General features: G+C 51.8%; 2 protein-coding genes across 2 annotated transcripts in view; both read left to right on the top strand.

Annotated features, from left to right (window-relative positions):
• Positions 1–7,471, top strand: part of LOC148773623 (uncharacterized) — a 17,247-nt gene extending 9,776 nt beyond the window's left edge. Inside the window, exons 2-3 of the mRNA XM_088833041.1 lie at positions 889–7,366; positions 7,462–7,471. Coding sequence (XP_088689167.1) covers positions 889–7,366; positions 7,462–7,471 — 6,488 coding nt within the window. The remainder of the gene's footprint in view (positions 1–888; positions 7,367–7,461) is intronic.
• LOC129545033 (uncharacterized) lies at positions 7,359–20,067 on the top strand. The gene is made up of 11 exons (XM_088833031.1): positions 7,359–11,106; positions 11,512–11,613; positions 12,071–12,198; positions 12,527–12,591; positions 15,411–15,562; positions 15,922–15,993; positions 16,098–16,260; positions 16,935–17,096; positions 17,737–17,813; positions 19,432–19,520; positions 19,718–20,067. The coding sequence occupies exons 1-11, from the start codon at positions 8,715–8,717 to the stop codon at positions 19,757–19,759; spliced, it is 3,444 nt and encodes a 1,147-aa protein (XP_088689157.1). The 5' UTR covers positions 7,359–8,714; the 3' UTR covers positions 19,760–20,067.
• Positions 20,068–21,095: the final 1,028 nt, after the last annotated feature.

Raw genomic sequence — 21,095 nt, forward strand, 5'->3', positions numbered from 1 at the left:
ATGAAGAGGAGCCAGGGGTTATAGTCCCACCTTACATAGGAAAATAGGGTTCCGCACGTGCAGTCACATGTTCTAAGTGGCCCAGAGAACACCAAAGAAGCCCTCCAGCCCCAAGGTGCAAGCCCAGCTCCCATTATTAGAGAGTTGCAACTCATTGAGTGGGCTGTGGGACCAGCGGGGGGAGGAAAAGTTTACCTGGGCAGTTGTGATGAACACAGGACAGCCAGATAGAGGTGGCAGCATTCCAATAGAGTGGCTAGTCCCTGTGTAAGTGTATTTGGAGAGAGAGGACAGGCGATGAATTGTCTAGGGTAACGGGTGACTGCCTTAGCTCTCCATTCCTTTGGCGTCAGTAGGAAGCATTGGGGTAGAGGAGGAACCTCAGATGTAAAGGATGGGAAGAGAGACTTGTCTGACTAAGTACTGGCCAGAGGATGGAAGGGGATCATGTGGCCTGCAGATCACAAAATGTGAGGGGCAAAAGGAATGTACAGGGGGCATTTGCGGGAGTACAACTCTCTGCTAGAATTTTTGCTAGATACCCAAGGAGACACACATGTCCCAGGGTGCCCAGGGAGGAATGTACAGGCAATATTGGGCAAAAGTATACATTTGTACTTGATGTGGAGGCATTCTCAGTTCAGGTGTTTGCATATGACACTATGGATTGAGAAAAATAATATATAGGTATATGTCTATGTGTGTATATATGTGTGAGTATGTATATATAGGCTTCCCTAGACAAACAGTGACTACATTCAGTAAAGACACTCTGTACACACATTTCATATTTGTTCAAAATCATAGTTCTTTGAAACCGCATGCATCAAAGATGAAAGAACTGCATCCCTTTCAAGTCCTGACAAACTACAACTTCTTTTATTTCAGGGACGACAACAACAAATTACACAAAAAGTTCTGCTAACACCACAGTCCCTGAAAACTCCATCACTACTTCTGGTCCATTTGAATCTTCAGTCTCTTCTGCAAGTTCCGTCACCACCATACTGGGAAGTACCACCACCACTTCTGGTTGGTCTGAATCCTCAACCTCCTCTGTGGGATCGCACACCACAGACCCTGGGACCCTTACCACCGCACCTGGTCAGTCTAAATCCACAGTGTCTTCTGAGGGTACTGAAACAACAGTCCAACTGAGCTACACCACAACATTTGATCAATCTGAATCCACGAAATCTTTTGATAGTTCCCATATCACATCTGGTCAGTTTGAACCCACAATCTCTTCTGATGGTTCACTCACCACAGTCCTTGAGAGTTCACCCACTACTTCTGGTCAGTCTGAACCCACACTCTTTTCTGAGGGTTCCCATACCACAGTCCATGGGAGTTCCATCACCTCATCTGGTCAATCTGAATCCATAGTCTCTTCTGGGGGTTCACACACCACATCAGGTCAGTCTGAATCCATAGTCTCTTCTGAGGGTTCCCAAACCACAGTCCTACTGAGCTCCACCATCCCATTTAATCAGTCTGAAACCACAGTCTCTTTTGAGAGTTCCCACACCACATCTGGACAGTCTGAATCCATAGTCTCTTCTGAGAGATCTTCCACCACAGTTCCTGGGAGCTCCATTACCTACTCAGGTCCATCTAAACCCACAGTGTCTTCTGAGAATTTCCAGACCACATCTTCTCAGTCTGAATCCACAGTCTCTTTGGAGTCTTCCCCCACTACAGTTCCTAGGAGTTCTATCACCACATCTGGTCAGTCTGAATTCACAGTCTCTTCTGAGGGTTCTCCCACCACAGTCCCTGGGAGCTTCACTACCACATCAGGTCTGTCAGAATCCCCAGTGACTTCTGAGGTTACCCAAACAACAGTACTACTGAGCTCCACCACCACATTTGATCAGTCTGAATCCACAGTCTCTTCTGAGAGTTCCAACACCACATCTGGTCAGTCTGAGTCCACAGTTTTTACTGAGGGATCCCCCACCACAGTCCCTGGGAGCTTTACCACCACATATGGTCAGTATAAATCCACAATATCTTCTGGGAGTTCCCACACCACATACAGTGAGTCTGAATCCACAATAACTTCTGAGGATTCCCCCACCACAGTCCCTGGAAGCTCCACCACCACATCTGGTCAGTCTGAGTCCACAGTCTCTTCTGAGGATTCCCAAACCACAGTCCCACTGAGCTCCACCACAACATTCGATCAGTCTGAATCCACTGTCTCTTCTGAGAGTTCCCAAACCACTTCAGGTCAGTCTGCACACACATTCTCTACTGAGGGTTCCCCCACCACAGTCCCTAGAAGCTCCACCACCACATCAGTTCTGTCAGAATCCACAATGTCTTCTGAGGGTTCCCAATCCACAGTCCTACTGACTTTAACCACCACCTTTGATCAGTCTGAATCCACAGTCTCTTCTGAAAGTTCCCACACCACATCAAGTCAGTCTGAATCCTCAGTCTCTTCTAAGGGATCCCCCACCACAGTCTCTGGCAGCTTTATCACCACATCTGGTCAGTATGAACCCACAGTCTCTTCTGAGTGTTCCCCCACGACAGTCCCTCAAAACTCCACCACCACACCAGGTCTGACAGAATCCACAATGTCTTCTGAGGATTCCCAAACTACAGTCCCACTGAGCTCCACCATAACATTTGATCAGTCTGAATCGACTGTCTCTTTTGAGAGTTCCCACACCACATCTGGTCAGTCTGAATTCACAGTCTCTACTGAGGTTTCTCCCACCACAGTCCTGGGAAGCTCCACCACCACATCAGTTCTGTCAGAATCCACAGTGTCTTCTAAGAGTTCCCACACCACATCTGGTCAGCTTGAACCCACAGCCTCTTCTGAAAATTCTCCCACCACAGTCCCTGGAAGCTCCATCACCACATCAGTTCTTTCAGAATCCACAGTGTCTTCTGATGGTTCCCAAACCACAGTTCTACTGAGCTCCACCAGCACATTTGATCAGTCTGGATCCACACTCTCTTCTGAGAGTTCCCACACCACATCAGGACAGTCTGATTCCATAGTCTCTACTGAGGGATTCCCTACCTCAGGCCCTTGGAGCTCCACCACCACATCAGTTCTGTCAGGATCCACAGTGTCTTCTGAGAGTTCCCATACCACATCTAGTGAGTCTGCATCCCCAGTCTCTTCTGAAGCTTCTCCCACCACAGGCCCTGAAAGCTCCACCACCACATCAGGTCTCTCAGAATCCACAATGTTTTCTGAGGATTCCCAAACTACAGTCCCACTGAGCTCCACCACAACATTTGATCAGTCTGAATCCACTGTCTCTTTTGAGAGTTCCCACACCACGTCTGGTCAATCTGCATACACGGTCTCTACTGAGGTTTCGCCCACCACAGTCCCTGGGCACTCCACCACCACATCTGTTCTGTCAGAATCCACAATGTCTTCTGAGGGTTCCCAAACCACAGTCCTACTGAGCTCCACCACCATATTTGATCAATCTGGATCCACAGTCTCTTCTGAGAGTTCCTCCGTTACAGTCCCTGGGAGTTTTATCTCCACATCTGGACAGTCTGAATCCACAGTCTCTTCTGAGGCTTCTCCCACCACAGTCCCTGGAAGCTTCACCATCACATCAGCTCTCTCAGAATCTACAGTGTCTTCTGATGGTTTCCAAACCACAGACCTGCTGAGCTCCACCACCACATTTGATCAGTCTGGATCCACAGTCTCTTCTGAGAGTTCCCACACCACATCAGGTCAGTCTGAATCCACGGTTTCTACTGAGGGATCCCCCACCACAGGCCCTTGGAGCTCCACCACCACATCAGTTTTCACAGAATCCATAGTGTCTTCTGAGGGTTCCCACACCACATCAAGTCAGTCTGAATCCACAGTCACTTCTGAGGCTTCCTCCACTACAGTCACTGGGAGTTTTATTTCCACATCTGGTCAGAATGAATCCACAATCTCTTCTGAGGGTTCCCTCAACACAGTCCCAGGGAGCTTCACCACCACATCAGTTCTGTCAGAATCCACAGTATCTTCTGAGAGATCCCACACAGCAGGACAGTCTGAATCCACAGTCTCTACTGAGGGATCACCCACCGCAGGCCCTTGGAGCTCCACCACCACATCAGTTCTGTCAGGATCCACAGTGTCTTCTGAGAGTTCCCATACCACATCTAGTGAGTCTGCATCCCCAGTCTCTTCTGAAGCTTCTCCCACCACAGGCCCTGAAAGCTCCACCACCACATCAGGTCTCTCAGAATCCACAATGTTTTCTGAGGATTCCCAAACTACAGTCCCACTGAGCTCCACCACAACATTTGATCAGTCTGAATCCACTGTCTCTTTTGAGAGTTCCCACACCACGTCTGGTCAATCTGCATACACGGTCTCTACTGAGGTTTCGCCCACCACAGTCCCTGGGCACTCCACCACCACATCTGTTCTGTCAGAATCCACAATGTCTTCTGAGGGTTCCCAAACCACAGTCCTACTGAGCTCCACCACCATATTTGATCAATCTGGATCCACAGTCTCTTCTGAGAGTTCCTCCGTTACAGTCCCTGGGAGTTTTATCTCCACATCTGGACAGTCTGAATCCACAGTCTCTTCTGAGGCTTCTCCCACCACAGTCCCTGGAAGCTTCACCATCACATCAGCTCTCTCAGAATCTACAGTGTCTTCTGATGGTTTCCAAACCACAGACCTGCTGAGCTCCACCACCACATTTGATCAGTCTGGATCCACAGTCTCTTCTGAGAGTTCCCACACCACATCAGGTCAGTCTGAATCCACGGTTTCTACTGAGGGATCCCCCACCACAGGCCCTTGGAGCTCCACCACCACATCAGTTTTCACAGAATCCATAGTGTCTTCTGAGGGTTCCCACACCACATCAAGTCAGTCTGAATCCACAGTCACTTCTGAGGCTTCCTCCACTACAGTCACTGGGAGTTTTATTTCCACATCTGGTCAGAATGAATCCACAATCTCTTCTGAGGGTTCCCTCAACACAGTCCCAGGGAGCTTCACCACCACATCAGTTCTGTCAGAATCCACAGTATCTTCTGAGAGATCCCACACAGCAGGACAGTCTGAATCCACAGTCTCTACTGAGGGATCACCCACCGCAGGCCCTTGGAGCTCCACCACCACATCAGTTCTGTCAGGATCCACAGTGTCTTCTGAGAGTTCCCATACCACATCTAGTGAGTCTGCATCCCCAGTCTCTTCTGAAGCTTCTCCCACCACAGGCCCTGAAAGCTCCACCACCACATCAGGTCTCTCAGAATCCACAATGTTTTCTGAGGATTCCCAAACTACAGTCCCACTGAGCTCCACCACAACATTTGATCAGTCTGAATCCACTGTCTCTTTTGAGAGTTCCCACACCACGTCTGGTCAATCTGCATACACGGTCTCTACTGAGGTTTCGCCCACCACAGTCCCTGGGCACTCCACCACCACATCTGTTCTGTCAGAATCCACAATGTCTTCTGAGGGTTCCCAAACCACAGTCCTACTGAGCTCCACCACCATATTTGATCAATCTGGATCCACAGTCTCTTCTGAGAGTTCCTCCGTTACAGTCCCTGGGAGTTTTATCTCCACATCTGGACAGTCTGAATCCACAGTCTCTTCTGAGGCTTCTCCCACCACAGTCCCTGGAAGCTTCACCATCACATCAGCTCTCTCAGAATCTACAGTGTCTTCTGATGGTTTCCAAACCACAGACCTGCTGAGCTCCACCACCACATTTGATCAGTCTGGATCCACAGTCTCTTCTGAGAGTTCCCACACCACATCAGGTCAGTCTGAATCCACAGTCTCTTCTAAGGCTTCCTCCATTACAGTCCCTGTGAGTTTTGTCTCCACATCTGGTCAGCCTGAATCCACAATCGTGTCCGAGGGTTCCCCCACCACAGTCCCTGGCAATTTCACCACCACATCAGTTCTGTCAGAATCCACAGTGTCTTCTGAGAGTTCCCACATCACATCTGGTCATTCTGAATCCACAGTCTCTTCAGAAGCTTCTCCCACCACAGTCCCTGGGAGTTTTATCACCACATCTGGTCAGTCCGAACCCACAGTCTCTTTTGAGGCTTCTCCAACCACAGTCCCTGAAAGCTCCACCACCACATCAGGTCTGTCAGAATCTACAGTGTCTTCTGAGGGTTCCCAAACCACAGTCCTACTGAGCTCCACCACCACATTTGATCAGTCTGAATCCACAGTCTCTTCTGAGGGATCTTTCACCGCAGTCCCTGGGAGCTCCACCACCACATCAGTTCTGTCAGAATCCACAGTGTCTTCTGAGAGTTCCCATACCATATCTGGTCAGTCTGAACCCACAGTCTCTTCTGAGGCTTCACCCACCACAATCCCTGTAAGCTCTACCACCACATATGTTCTGTCAGAATCCACAGTGTTTTCAGAGGGTTCCCAAACCACAGTCCTACTGAGCTCAACCACCACATTTGATCAGTTTGAATCCACAGTGTCTTCTGAGAATTCCCATACCACATCAGGTCAGTCTGAATCCACTGTCTCTTCTGAGGTTTCCTCCACTATAGTCCCTGGGAGTTTTGTCTCCACATCCGGTCAGTCTGAATCCACAGTCTCTTCTGAGGGTTCCCCCACCACAGTCCCTGGGAGCTCTACCACCACATCAGTTCTGTCAGAATCCACAGTGTCTTCTGAGAGTTCCCACACCACATCAGGTCAGTCTGAAACCACAGTCTCCACTGAGGGATCCCCCACCACAGGCCTTGGGACCTCCACCACCACATCAGTCCTGTCAAAATCCACAGTGTCTTCTGAGAGATCCCACATCACATCTGGTCATTCGGAATCCATAGTCTCTTCAGAAGCTTCTCCCACCACAGTCCCTAGGAGTTTTATCACCACATCTGGTCAGTCTGAACCCACAGTCTCTTTTGAGGCTTCTCCAATCACAGTCCCTGAAAGCTCCACCACCACATCAGGTCTGTCAGAATCCACAGTGTCTTCTGAGGGTTCCCAAACCACAGTTCTACTGAGCTCCACCACCACATTTGATCAGTCTGAATCCACAGTCCCTTCTGAGGGATCCCCCACCACAGGCCCTGGGAGCTCCACCACCACATCAGTTCTGTCAAAATCCACAGTGTCTTCTGAGAGCTCCCACACCACATCTGGTCATTCTGAATCCACAGTCTCTTCAGAAGCTTCTCCCACCACAGTCCCTGGGAGTTTTATCACCACATCTGGTCAGTCTGAACCCACAGTCTCTTCTGAGAGTTCTCCCACCACAGCCCCTGGAAGTTCCATCACCATATCAGGTCTGTCAGAGTCCACAGTGTCTTCTGAGGGTTCCCAAACCACAGTCCTACTGAGCTCCACAACCACATTTGATCAGTCTGATTCCACAGTCTCTTCTGAGGGATCTCCCACCATAGTCACTGGGAGCTTTATTACCACATCTGGTCAGTCTGAATCCACTGAATCCACAGTGTCTTCTGAGGGTTCCCAAACCACAGTCCTACTGAGCTCCACAACCACATTTGATCAGTCTGATTCCACAGTCTCTTCTGAGGGATCTCCCACCACAGTCACTGGGAGCTTTATTACCACATCTGGTCAGTCTGAATCCACTGAATCCACAGTGTCTTCTGAGGGTTCCCAAACCACAGTCCTACTGAGCTCCACAACCACATCTGGTCAGTCTGAATCCACAGTTTCTTCTGAGACTTCTCCAATCACAGTCCCTGGGAGCTCTACCACCACATCAGTGTTGTCAGAATCCACAGTCTCTTCTGAGAGTTCCCATACCACATCAGGTCAGTCTGAATCCACAGTCTCTTCTGAGGCTTCTCCCACCACAGTCCCTGAAATCTCCACCACCACATCAGTTCTGTCAGAATCTACAGTGCCTTCTGAGAGTTCCCACACAACATCAGGTCAGTTTGAATCCATTGTCTCTTCTGCAGCTTCCTCCACTGCAATCCCTGAGAGTTTTGTCTCCACATCTGGTCAGTCTGAATCCACAGTCTCTTCTGAGGGATCCTCCACCGCAGTCCCTGGGAGCCCCACCATCACATCAGTTCTGTCAGAATCCACAGTGTCTTCTGAGAGTTCCCATACCACATCAGGTCAGTCTGAATCCACAGTCTCTTCTGAGGCTTCTCCCACCACAGTCCCTGGGAGTGTTATCACCACATCTGTTCAATCTGAACCCACAGTCTCTTCTGAGGCTTCTCTCACCACAGTCCTTGGAAGTTCCACAACCACATCAGTTCTGTCAGAATCCACAGTGTCTTCTGAGAGTTCCCACACCACATCTGGTCAATCTGAACCCACAGTCTCTTCTGAGAGTTCTCCCGCCACAGTCCCTGGAAGCTCCATCACCACATCAGGTCTGTCAGAATCCACAGTGTCTTCTGAGGGTTCCCAAACCACAGTCCTACTGAGTTCCACCACCACATTTGATCAGTCTGATTCCACAGTGTCTTCTGAGGGATCTCCCACCACAGTCGCTGGGAACTTTATCACCACATCTAGTCAGTCTGAATCCACAGTTTCTTCTGAGAGTTCCTCCACCACAGTCCCTGGAAGCTCCAGTACCACATCAATTCTGTCAGAATCCACAGTCTCTTCTGAGAGTTCCCACACCACATCTGGTCAGTCTGGATCCACAGTCTCTTCTGAGAGTTCCCCCACTACAATCCTTGAAAGCTCCACCACCACATCAGGTCTGTCAGAATCCATGATGTCTTCAGAGGGTTCCCAAACCACAGTCCTACTGAGTTCCACCACCACTTTTGATCAGTCTGGATTCACAGTCTCTTCTGAGAGTTCTCACACCATATCAGCTCAGTCTGAATCCACAGTCTCTTCTGAGCCTTCCCCCACCACAGTCCCTGGGAGCTTTGTCACTACATCTGGGCAGTTTGAACCCACAGTCTCTTCTGAGGCTTCCCCCCCAACAGTCCCTGGAAGCTCCACTACTACTTCTGGTTGGTCTGAATCTACAGTCACTTCTGATGGCTCCCTCACCACATCTGCTTGGTCTGATTATACAGTCTCTTCTGGGAGTTCCCACACCACAGTCCTTGGGAGTTTCCCCACTATATCCAGTATGTCTGAATCCACAGTATCTTTTGAGGATTCCCATACCACTGTCCCTCCAAGTTTTCTCACCACATCTGTTCAGACTGAACCCACAATCTCTTCTGAGGGTTCCCTCACCACAGTCCTTTGGAGTTCCACTACCACATCTGATCTCACTTTATCTACAGTCTCTTCTGACAATTTCCACACCACATCTGGACAGTCTGAATTCACTGTCTCTTCGGAGGGTTCCCTCACAACAGGGCTTGGGAGTTCCCACACTCCTTCTGTTCAGCCAGAATCCACGATCTCTTCTGAGAGTTTCCATTCAACAATCTCTGGGAGCTTAACCACCACATCTGGTTGGTTTGAATCCATAGTCTCTTCTCAGGGTGCCCACACCACAGCCCCTGGGAGCTCCACCTTTACTTCTGCTCAGTCTGAATCTTCAGTCTCTTCTGAGGGTTCCCTCATCACAATTCCTTTGAGTTCTGTCAGCACATCTGGTCATTCTGAATATACAGTCTCTTCAGAGGGTTCCCACACCACATCTCATCAGTCTGAATTCACAGTCTCTGTGGAGGGTTCTCACACTACAGACCTTGGGAGCTCCACCACTACTTCTGGTCAGTCTGAGTCTACTGTATCTGCTGAGGGTTCCCTCTCCACAGTCTCTTGGAATTCTACCACATCTGGTTGGTCTGAATCCATAGTCTCTTCTGAAGGTTCCCTCACCACATTACCTGGGAGGTCCACCACTTTATCTGGTGGGTCTGACTTCACAGTGTCTTCTGAGGGTTCCCTCACCACAGTCCTTTGGAGTTCCCCCACTACTTCTGGTGGGCCTGAATCCATAGTCTCTTCTGAGAGTTCCTACACCACAGTCCCTGGGAACACCATCACCACATCTGGTCAGTCTGAATCCACCATGTCTTCTGAGGGTTCCCTCACCACACGCCCTGGGAGTTTTGCCACTACTTCTGGGTGGTCTGCATCTAGTGTTTCTTCTGAGAGTTCCCACACAGGAGTTTCTGGGACCTCTACAGCCCCATCTAGCACTGGAGAGACATTTTCCAGCTCGTCTGGCTCAGGACAGTCTACCACTTTTGTCACTCAGAAATCCACAGATCACAACACCATATCTGATTTTTCTCAAGTCACAGACTTACCTACATCGACAATTTCTCAAGAGGATGGAAGTCCTGTGTCCACTTCAAGTCCAGCTGAATCCATTACCTCCTCCACTGGTGATGAAGAAGGGACCACATATTCTACTCCTGAAGCCACTGTGTCCACAATAGTCTCAGCACCATCAACACATACAGTCTCCTCTTATACCTCAACATTTTATATACCTTCAAACCCTGAGGGACTTTCTACCATTACCGCCAGCACTGGACTCAGCACAACAGCAATGACTGAGACGTCCTCTGTCCTTTCAGCCATTTCTGAATCTTCCATGTCAGCTCCCTATCCCAGCCAGAGTAGTAGCCTAGCTTCCTCTTCAATTCCCAGCCTGTTGTCTACCACCCCCTCTGTCTCCACACCGACAATCACAGGCCTCACAGAGGAACTCACTTTTGCTACGTCCACCCCTGATTCATCAAAACCTACAGGCACCTTGATCAGCACTGTTACTGTAGGGAATGAAATTTCTGCTTCGACATCAAGGCCTGGAGAATCCTTAACCACTTCCGTTGCTGATGCACACATGACCACATCTTCTTCTCTGGGATCCACTCTCTACAGCAGCTCCTCAGACGGGTCCACGCCATCATTCTCTACCCATTCTTTGCACAGTACAACCAGTGCAAGTCCTTCCTCGTCAAGCCCCAGTGAGATCTCCACCCACACTGTGGTCTCACAACAGACCACCATGACTGCCAAAGAGGAGTCGACTTCTGGCTTTTCCTCTCCTGTGTCCTCCACTTCACCTGGCTCCACTGGTACTCCAGTCCCGGGATTCCATACCACTTCAACTCTGCGTCCCCCATTCACTAGGACACAGACAACTGTGAGGACAACCCACTCTTTAACTACGACACCACGTAAGTCTACCTATATGTCACTCTACGGGCTCCTCCTGCTCATCTCCCTTGTCAGCTGATCAGTTTTGTCCTCCTTGGGTCTTGTTCCACACTTCCAGTACCATCTTGTGGCCAGTATACGTCATCCAAGTGGACAGTGTGCCTCTCCTTTGAGCTGTAGGACTCATGATTTCTTTGAGTGTCCTCTTTCATCTCTTGCTTCCTTCAATTATGTTGTTCCTTCTCCTTTCCCCACTGTCTCCTGGGGATTGAAATGGTGGCAGAGGGCTCTCAGTTGCAGCATGATTATCTAGTCCCATTTCCATCTTTCAGTGCAATGTCTGAATGATGGGGCTTGGAACAAGAGTTGGTGTTTTGTGTCTTGGGCTTCCATGGTAACCTCTGGAATGTTCTACCTCTTTGCAGTGCAGTGCTACAATGGGGCCACTTGGAACGGAAAAGAATGTCTCTGTGCCCAAGGCTACTTTGGTTACCAGTGTAAATATCTCACGGAATACTTCTTCATAGGTAAAGACCTTTTTTGAGACTTGTAGATCATCTCCACATCCCTTAACCATTCAAAACAGGAGGGCAACATCTGAAGGTTCATTTGCTACCATTGCCTAATTGTGCAGGTAGAGGAGAAAATGTGACTTTCACCCAGGCCAAAACGCAGGTAGAGCATGGATTTTCTGCATCCCACTTCTGAGCCCTTTTCACTGGTTAACCTGCCTCTCTCATCTGAATGATCATCTGGTGCCCTCCAGTCAGGTCTCACTGAATCAAGATTCTGACCAGTAGCTCCTCCTGGTATTCAGAGACGAGGGGCAGATGTTTCAGCTACTCCCACCGGCCTTTTGAGTTTCTGTCTGCCTCCTTACACGCTTTCTCCTCTCCCACAAAGCCAACAAATGAAGAATTAGCCATTTCTGGAAGGCATTACTGTGAGGTTGTGTCTCATGCATAATATCCCCTGTTTCCATAGAAACCCCCCAAAAAATCAATGCCACTGTAGACCTGACAGTGAAAGTGACTAACAGGAATTTCACAGATGACCTAAATGACAAATCCTCCGATGCATACAAGAACTTCGTTCAAGTATTCAAGAATCGGGTAAGAGGAGAGGAAGTTTAGATTCCCTGATATGAATCCTGGAAGAGGGGACATCCTTATGCACCCCTTTCCTTCTTTCCTATGGGTGGATGGCATCACTGACTCAATGGACATGGGTTTGGCTGGACTCCGGGAATTGGTGATGGACAGGGAGGCCTGGCGTGCTGCGGTTCATGGGGTCGCAAAGAGTCGGACATGACTGAGAGACTAAACTGAATACAGGGGCTCCTTGGGGAAAGGAGGTTCTGAGGGACTGCCCCCAGCACAGAGAACAGGGGCTGCTACACACTCCAGGCTTCTATGAACTCAGCTGTCTTGTTTCTTTCAGATGGATAAAGTTTACAGGGGCAACAACTTTCCCCAATACAGAGGCGTGAATGTCATAAGACTGCTGTGAGTATGGGGGTGGGAAGGTTTATAGACTGTGGGAAACTCTTCTCTCTTGCCTGCTCTCCTGCTTCCTCCTATCATAAATGGTTAGAGCATCAGTACCTGGCTGGGTCAAAAAAGCCCCCGGCTAAAAGGCAACACCTGGGGGCTCTGAGACCATGCCTTCATTCATTCAGCATTCATCCATTTATCAAGCTAATATTGGAAGTCTACCCTGTGCTAGGTGCTGGGAACATTGGGTTCTGCTCTTCATGAAGCTTAGAAAGACAGAGCGCAGGTAGCTAGAGTTATGCTAGTTATGGTAGCTCAGTTACTGAGCCTAGAGTTATGATAAGGGACACACGAGGTACAGAGGGAGAGGCCCTGAATGCAGGGTCAGTGAGAGTGAGGGAAATCTTCCTGGAGGAGCTGAGCTGAGGCTTGAAGGATGAAGAATGGGCCAACTAGAATCAAGGGAGGGGGAGTGTTACAAGAGGAAATCCACGACGTGCCTATAGGTAAGAGAAAGGAGCGCAGATTCTAGGAACATAAAGCACACTTGGCTTCTTGAAGACAAAGGGGCTGTGGTGGGAGAGGATGTTGGAAAAGCGACACGTGCTCATTTACATGTGAAGCATCAGCAGTTGTGGCCCACGTGGCAGAGTAAACGCTTTGCGCTGCAGACCATGCAGTCTGGCTGCAGGGTTGAGAATGGATGGAGAGAGGAGGGAGACAGTGGTAGCCTGGGCCTGAGAGGTGCTGATGAAGAAGGAAAGTGGTCCAGTGTGAAAGGTCTTTAAGAGGCAGGACCAGCAGATCAGTGGATTTTGATGGGTGTTTGGAGAAAAGGAGGAATGACACCAGATTTCTGGGCTGCTGGGAGTGTGGGTTGCCCTTGGCTGAGATGAGGAGCATAAGAAGGAGCAGGATAGTGGTAGAAGATGATGAGTTTGACATGGGCCTTGTAAAGTCTCAAGTGTCTGTGGCCCAGCCATGTGGAGTGATGGAGCAGCTGATGGTCAAATGTTTGATAGTAAGGGTCTACAGCAGAGACATCAGCATTGACGTCCCTAGATAGGCATCACTGGAAGCTCAGGGGGTAGACCAGATGGCTGGGGCAATTGTTACGGCATGGAAGTGAAGCTGTCCCTGGGCAGAAGCATGGGAAGCACTCATATTTAACGGTTGGGCAGGAGAAGCAGAGCTCCCAGAGGAGGATGGGAAGAAGCAGACAGAAGGGTGGGGATGGAGCCTGGGGCGTGTCAGTTACCAACATATCAAGAACCCGTGGGGTTCCATAACCCAGCATCCTCCACCCACATCCACCCTCAGAGCCATGGTCTGTCTCCATTCTGACTCAGGATTTTGCTGAGTTAGGTCCTCCTGGGTCCTGCTTCTGGCTTCTCCGTCACAAGGACTGTGGGTAGTGATGGACCTTGTCTCAGGAGCTCTCTGCTCAGAGCATTGCTGACCACCTAACAAGAAGCTTCTGGGTTGGAATCCAACACTGCTAGTTGGAATCCAACATTTCTAAAGTGCCCTCATGTTTCTTCATATCTAAAAGTTTACTTATTTGGTTTTCAAAATACAATCCATTAGCTTCTGTCTTAAATTTTTTAATTTAAAATATTTTCATTGCGGTAAAATACCCATAACATAAAATCTGTCATTCGCCACTGAATTCACCATGTTAAGTATATGGATTAGCAGCATTAAGTAAACTCACATTGTTGTACAACCACCACCACTGTCCATCTCTAGAACTTTTTAATTCTTTTTGTTTTTTTTGGCTGCACTGGGTCTTCATTGCTGTGGGGGACGTTCTCTGGTTGTGGCAAGCAGGGTCTGCTCTCTCATTGTGACACATGGGCTTCTCATTGCATGACTTCTGTTGCTGAGCATGAACTCTAGCACAAGTGGACTTGAGAAGTCTCGTGCTTAGTTGCCCCACAGCATGTGGAATCTTCCCAGGCCAGGGATTGAACCTGTGTCCCCGGCACCGGCAGGTGGATTCTTAACCACTGGACTGCCAGGGAAGTCCTCCCGAACTTTTTCATCTTCCTAAACTGAAATTCTGTGCCCATTAAACAGTAACACCCAATCCCCGCTCATCTCAGCTTTGACGATCACCGTGCTGCCTTCTGCCTCTATCCTGAATTTGATTACTTCAGGGATCTCATATTACTACTTATAAATACTCATCCAGTATTCATCCTTTTTTAACTGGCCTATTTCACTTAGCATAATGTCCTCAAGGTTCATGCATGTCGCAGCATGTCTCAGAATTTCCTTCCTTTTAGAGACTGAATAATATTCCATTGTATGTAATATTCCATTGCATTTTGTTAATCCAGTCATCCGCTGATGGGTGCTTAGACTGATTGTTTCCACTGTTTAGTTATGAATAACATGGCTATGAGGGTGGGTGTACAAATATTTCCTCCTGCCCCTGCTTTCAATTCTTTGAGGTGGATACCCAGAGGTGGAATTGCTGGATCACATGATCATTCTATATTTCATTTTTTGAGGAACCATCATACTGTTTTCCACAGTAGCTGCACCAGTTTGCTTTCCCACCAGTGATGAACAAGGGCTCCATTCCTCCACATCTTTGCCCAGCAGCCTCCATTTTTAGGAATGAATTTCACCCATTCGCATATATTGTAATCCCAGGCTTATATTGTAGCCTCCCTCTAGGTTGTTAACTGCTGGAGGGAAGAGTCTACATTCTGTCCCGCCCCTAGGTCACATGACTAATTGTTTCTCATCACCCTTCTTGCTTCTTGGGCCCCACTTGCTGGGAGGGAGGGGAACAAGGGTTGACTGATGACTCCCGGTTCCAGTCCTGGCAGCGTCGTGGTGGAACACGAAGTCATCATGGAGGCCAACTACACTTCAGGGTACCTGGAGCTGTTTGATAACCTCACTAAGATTATAAGGGCCAAGATTATGAATGAGACCGGACAGATACACGGGAATTCTGAAGACTGCAAAAGTAAGCCCCCCGAAAGCCCCTTGATGTTGGTGGAGAAAGGATGGGTGGGGCCCCTTAGGGAGGTCTCAGGCCCACCACCACACCCCGCATCTCTCGTCTCTTCTGGAACTCCAGAGACCTCCCTCGAGGAATCCGGAGGTCAAGCCCAGGTACTTTGCCCTTACTCTGCACTGCTCCCAGCAGCCCCTCTCAGTCCCGGGCTGAGGTGGTCAGCAGCCCCAGTGACCCCCTCAGAGCCAGCTCACAGCCTCAGCTGCATCTACTAGTCTTGGCCACAGCACGGAGGAAAGGGGAGGCTGACTGCCCCCGCGGGCAGGGGGAGGCACATCTGCTTTGTTCTTTTTCACCACCCCGGGCAGATGTCTCCCTCCTGTGCTACGATGAGACGGCCACTGACGTGAAGACCATGAAGGTCGACTTTGACCCGCAAGGTGAGCAGCCCCGTGGAGAGTGGACGGTAAACCTGTGGGGTGGGGGAGCCTAGGGACTTGTTCATCTGGCTGACACTTCCTGCCCGCCCCCTACCTGCCCCCAGAGCAATGCACTAAGAATGCTGCGAAGGAATTTGCCCAGTTCTACTACGTGGATGAGCTGGATGGGAAGCCAGCCTGTGTGACCAACTGCACCCCAGGGACGAAGTCGGAAATGGACTGTCACCACGGCAGGTGCCAGCTGCAGCAGAGCGGCCCCCGTTGTCTGTAAGTGCTTGTTCCCTCTAAGGCCAGCATCTGCCCTCTCTAGTAGTAGGGTCCCACTCTCCCCGAAGGTCATCCAAGGGTGCAGGGTGAGGGTGGACAGAGCTCGCCAGGCACCTCCAGCCCAGCCTCTGCATCCCTCTTTCCGTTAGCCAGGTCTCCCACACCCCGCTCCCACATACCATGGGAGCCTCATAGAACCAAGCAGTCCCCTTTCTGAAAAAGTGCCAGTCATCAGCTGCAGATCTGTATCTGTGGACCTCTCTCTCCATGTATCATTCGTGTCCCTAACAACATCCCAGCCACCATGCCCCTGTCACCTCCTCGCTGGCGCGCTACGTCTTAAAGTACAAAATATAAAACATGGTGACAGGCTATCCAAGTGCCAGCTGCTTAGCGATTACATGCTTAGCGATTACGTGCGTGAACACTGCGTTCATGGGATGACGTGCCCGTCCCTCTTAGATTCTGCTCTGTGGATCTGCGGTCCCTGCACCCACTCACTACCCCTTAGACTGGGGGAGTCAGGGAGGGTGCGCAGCAACTGCCCTCAGTGGGTGAGATGGTTTCCTGTGCTTTGACATTGATCTTTTTTTTCAGGGGCAGGGGACGGGGGGGCAGAAATTGGGTGGGTGAGGGAAGCTGGCGGACTGGCCTGAGCTCTTGTGTGTCCCCAGATGCCTGAACTCAGACACACACTGGTACTCGGGGGAGACCTGTGAGTCCAGCACCAGCAAGAGCATGGTGTATGGGGTCGTGGGGGCCGTGGCGGCACTCCTGGTGGCCTTGATGGTGGTCCTGATCTTCTTACTCAGCCGATCCCAGAGAAAACTGCACAGGTGAGCTTCCGGGGCTGGGCCTGGGGGAGAGGGGACCATAGAATATCCTGAGGCCCTGCTGAGGCCCAACAGGGGTGGGTGAGGCCTTGCCCCCCACCCCCGAGTCCCTCTTAGTTCCTGCTGGTTCCTCCCAGCTCTGTGTCTAGCAGAGGGCAGCCTGCAGATCTGATAAGGCACATCCGCTTGGCAGAGAAATGGAAACAGAGACTTTGTACTGAAACTGGATTGTGTAATGAAATTACCGGGTGCTTCTTATCACCTTGGCTGCCACAGAGCAGCAGTGTCACACTGGGACGCTGGGAATGAACACTCTCTTCCCAGCTCTAAGAGATTGAGTAATGTGTACAGAGCCCGGCCGGCAGGCAGAGGAAACTGCTGACTCCAGTCGGATGCCCCCAGCTCACAGACAAAGTCACTGAGGCCCTCTGAGGGGTGGAGGGGGGCAGGAAATGGGGACATCCCCAGGAGTGCTATTTGGTTTCTACCCCTGCCACTGGGGGCAGGCCCCTCCCTCCCTGACTCAGGGCTTGGCCAGAGCAGACTCTTCTGGAGGCCGAGGGTCGGAGGCCGAGGGTCAGAGATCTCTGAGCCCTTTCCCTGCCTCTCCGTCATCAGCTGCTCACGTCATTTCTGTTAACAGGCAAGAGTACAACATGTCTCGAGAGTGGCAAGATACAGGCTACCCTGGCAGTTTTGAGAACACAAGCGTCTGGGAAGGTAGATCTTACCAGGGGCCAAGGCGGGGCAGGCTGGTGGGGTTGCGGGGCGGGGCATGGAGAAGTGCCAGTCAGACTCCCAGTGGTTGTGGGTGACACGCACACACGTCCTGCCAGCCAGTCTTACATCTGCCTCAACAGCCAGACAGGCTGCAGCCTCCTGACCCCGAGTCCCCATGGGCAGCCCTGCTGACCCTCCAGCCTTTACTTGGCTTCGTTCCCTGCACACCAGTCTGTGGCCCACCGCTTTGCAGAGACTGTGCTGCTTCCGGTTGTCTGAATCTCTGCACATCCCCATCCCACTGTTTCCAAGATCCAGTTCACACGTGGTCCTTCCACGGAGCTTCCCGTGGGTCCAGCCCGCTCTGGCTGCCAGAGCCGCTCATAATGGCTGAGAGCCTGATCCTACCCCAGAGCCCAGACCCAGCGTGTCACACACACAATGGGGTGAAGGGCCATGGCCAAGTGAGGCCTGGTCCCAGGACGGGAAGGGAGAGGGGCTTTCCAGGCAGGGGTCCTTGCTTAAGAAAGGGCGTGGAGGTGGGGAAGAAGTGGCCTGTAGGGAACCAAGGATGATTCAGTGGGACGGGAGGATGACAGAACTAGGTCAGGACTGGTCAGTGGACCATGAGGGGTGGGGGGGGTACCCATTGCAGGAGCTTGCAGGGAGGGGGACCAGATGTGCATTTGGGGTGGCTCATTCAGGAGGATTTGAGGGGGACGCATGAAAGTGGGGAGTTCAGGGGGGGAACAGCGCACTGATGCAGGCCAGGGATGATGAGGCTGAGCTGGGGGCGGTGTGGACCCGGAGGTGTGGACAGCAGACAGCATAGTTCAGTTGCCAGTGAGCTAGCTGGGCAAGGCCTGTCGTTTGCAGACTCTGGGAGGGGATGATGGAAACGGGGCGCAGTGGGGAGAAGCTGCAAGTGGGGCACACTGGGGCAGTTAAGTGCGGAGGGGGCGGTACCCCAGATCTGGCCAGCCTGAAGTCTGCAGAGAGGCCTGTGGCCTACGGGCAGTGCTGGGGAGTCAGCTCAGCTCAGCCCACATTGGGGGGAGAGCGGGCGAGGAGGGCAGATGGTAGGGGAGGATCTTGAGGGAGGGAGCAATGGAACGATTAGGAAGATGCCAGGTGGACATGGAACCCGGTTCTGAAGGTTGAGGAGTGAGTTTATCTACGTGACGGAGACAGGGGGTGCTGGACTCATGCCAGCTCACACAAGAAGACTCCAGGCACAGTTGCTTCTGTCTGTTGTTGCTACCGTTGCTATGAGGAAGTGTACCCGTTTACCCCAGGCAGTCTCACCCTCCTACCCCACCTAAACCAAGTGACTCCTTGGGGCCCCACTCACCAGGCCCTGACTTTTGACCGTGGGGCATGTCAGAAGGCAGCTCCCGCCCCCTCCTGTCCCTGCGTCACACTGGGCCACCTCCCCAGCCCCGCTTCCACATCCCTGATGAGCTGGGCTGGGAGGAGGACGGACGGGCTGTGGGAAAGGAGTTTAGCGCAGCTCCGGGGCCGATTCCCCAAGCCCATCACTTTTGCTTCGAACAATCTATCCTGTGTGTCCCTTCGGCTTCCCCCAGGCTCACTCTCACCCCAGTACCTCTCCTTACAGGTCAGGATCTGAAGGGGGACACGTTTGGCCTTGAAAACATCTACAGAAACTTCCAGCCCTCCTTGAGGAGCGTGGACCCCGCAACAGAGGTGACTTAGGAACCCCCAACTCCCCACACTCCTCCCCCCCTAGCTAGGGGCTTCTCCCCTCTGTCCACTGCCTGGGGCTGCCTGGGGCTGCCTGGGGAGGGTGGGCCCCCCTCGGCCCAGAGGCAGCTCATTCCTGCTGGACACGGCCATCACTGAGGCCCCCGTTGGTCTCACCTCCTCTCTCCCACCCTCCCCAGCTCCACATTCAGAGGCCCACAGTGGTGACAACTGCTCAGTGATGGGGACAGGGACTGCCACCCCTCACTCAGATCTGGGTGATGAGGCTGCGGCCAGCAGAGCCCTCCACGGCCCCAGGCTGCCAAGAGGAACCTGAAGTCTGGAGTCGTCGGGCCCGAGGATGGCCCTCTCAGAGCGAGCGGGCTTGCCCCGTTCTCACTGCTGTGAACACCCTCTGCTCCCTCGCCCTCCAGCCAGGAGCCCGGAGGCATCTTGTTTACTCCACTTATGTTTACTCCACCTATGTTTACTCCAACTGTTTACTCCACTTGTGACACTCATGCAGGAATTTCCTGCTAATAAAGGAACAAGTTTTATAGAGCTGAGCCTGACCCGAGCAGTCTCCTCCCCTCCCCTGCAGGGGGACCTGCGAGTCCGGGAAGGTCCTTCTCGGAAGAGCACTGCAGGGTTGGATGCCACATCTGGGCCCCTTCCCGTGCCCACGTGTGGAGCCTGGGGCCCCTCGTCTGCTCCAAGCCTGGGCCGAATCAGGCCCACCTCTGCCCAAGGGCTCTGCAGCAGCCGAGCTTGGGGGTCACATCCGGAAGTGGACCTCGGGCCAAGGGAAGGAGAAATGGGAGTCCCCAGAAGGCAGAAGAGTGACCACGTTGCCCTGCTGACCTTGAGAGGGGCCGAGGTCACTTCAGATGACCCCAGGGGCTGTGTTTAGCTGCGAAACCCCCAGAGCCGAGAACTCTCAGCCCTCCTGAGGCTGGGCACTGGCCTGCACCCATGACCTGGTGGGGTACCCCAAGCAGAAGTAAAGCCAGCTCAAGTAGAGGGGAGGAGGTCTCCATTCCTGGAACTGGAGTCAAAAGCACCTTCTCCTTGCAAACTCAGGACCACCCTCTCCTCCACCTTCCGCTTCCCTCCAGGGCCCCCTAGTTCTTCCAGGCTGCTGCAGGCCCTGTGCCCGACAGATCTGATGGCTTGTGTGCCTATGTACTATCTGGCCAGGGAGGACCTCCCCTTCCCTCTGCCCTTTGGCCTGAAACAGGGCTTCTCGCACTCCCAGTCATCAGTGAAGCTTCCCAGACTGCCTTAGGTGGGCCCCAGCTCTTCAGCGTCTCCGGGATCAAAGGGCTTGGGGCCCGTTTATTTCTGGTGTTCCTTGACCAACGTTTGTTTCACCAGTTCCCAAAAGGGTGAAGGGCAGGTGCACTGCCCTCCAGGATCTGAAATCGAGACTGGTGACAATAACACTCCATCTACTGCCTCTGTTCCTTCAGCTCCCGCCCCTCTCCATGGTGACTGACCCCCACCCCACCCCATTGCGCTCACAGCCTCAGTCCTGCGGGGTCCCGGGCCTGCCCATGCCCAGGGAAGGCTGCGTCCTGG

The sequence above is a fragment of the Moschus berezovskii genome, chromosome 27, assembly GCF_049115385.1.
Source record: "Moschus berezovskii isolate FMDL1 chromosome 27, NW_MosBer_1.0, whole genome shotgun sequence".
Taxonomy (NCBI): domain Eukaryota; kingdom Metazoa; phylum Chordata; class Mammalia; order Artiodactyla; family Moschidae; genus Moschus; species Moschus berezovskii.

Coding starts and splice junctions, on each gene's coding strand:
- LOC129545033 (XM_088833031.1), top strand. CDS start 8,715: ATGATGTCTTCAGAGGGTTCCCAAACCACAGTCCTACTGAGTTCCACC. Junction 11,614..12,070: donor CACGGAATACTTCTTCATAG/GTAAAGACCTTT, acceptor CTGTTTCCATAG/AAACCCCCCAAAAAATCAAT. Junction 16,261..16,934: donor CAGAGCGGCCCCCGTTGTCT/GTAAGTGCTTGT, acceptor GTGTGTCCCCAG/ATGCCTGAACTCAGACACAC.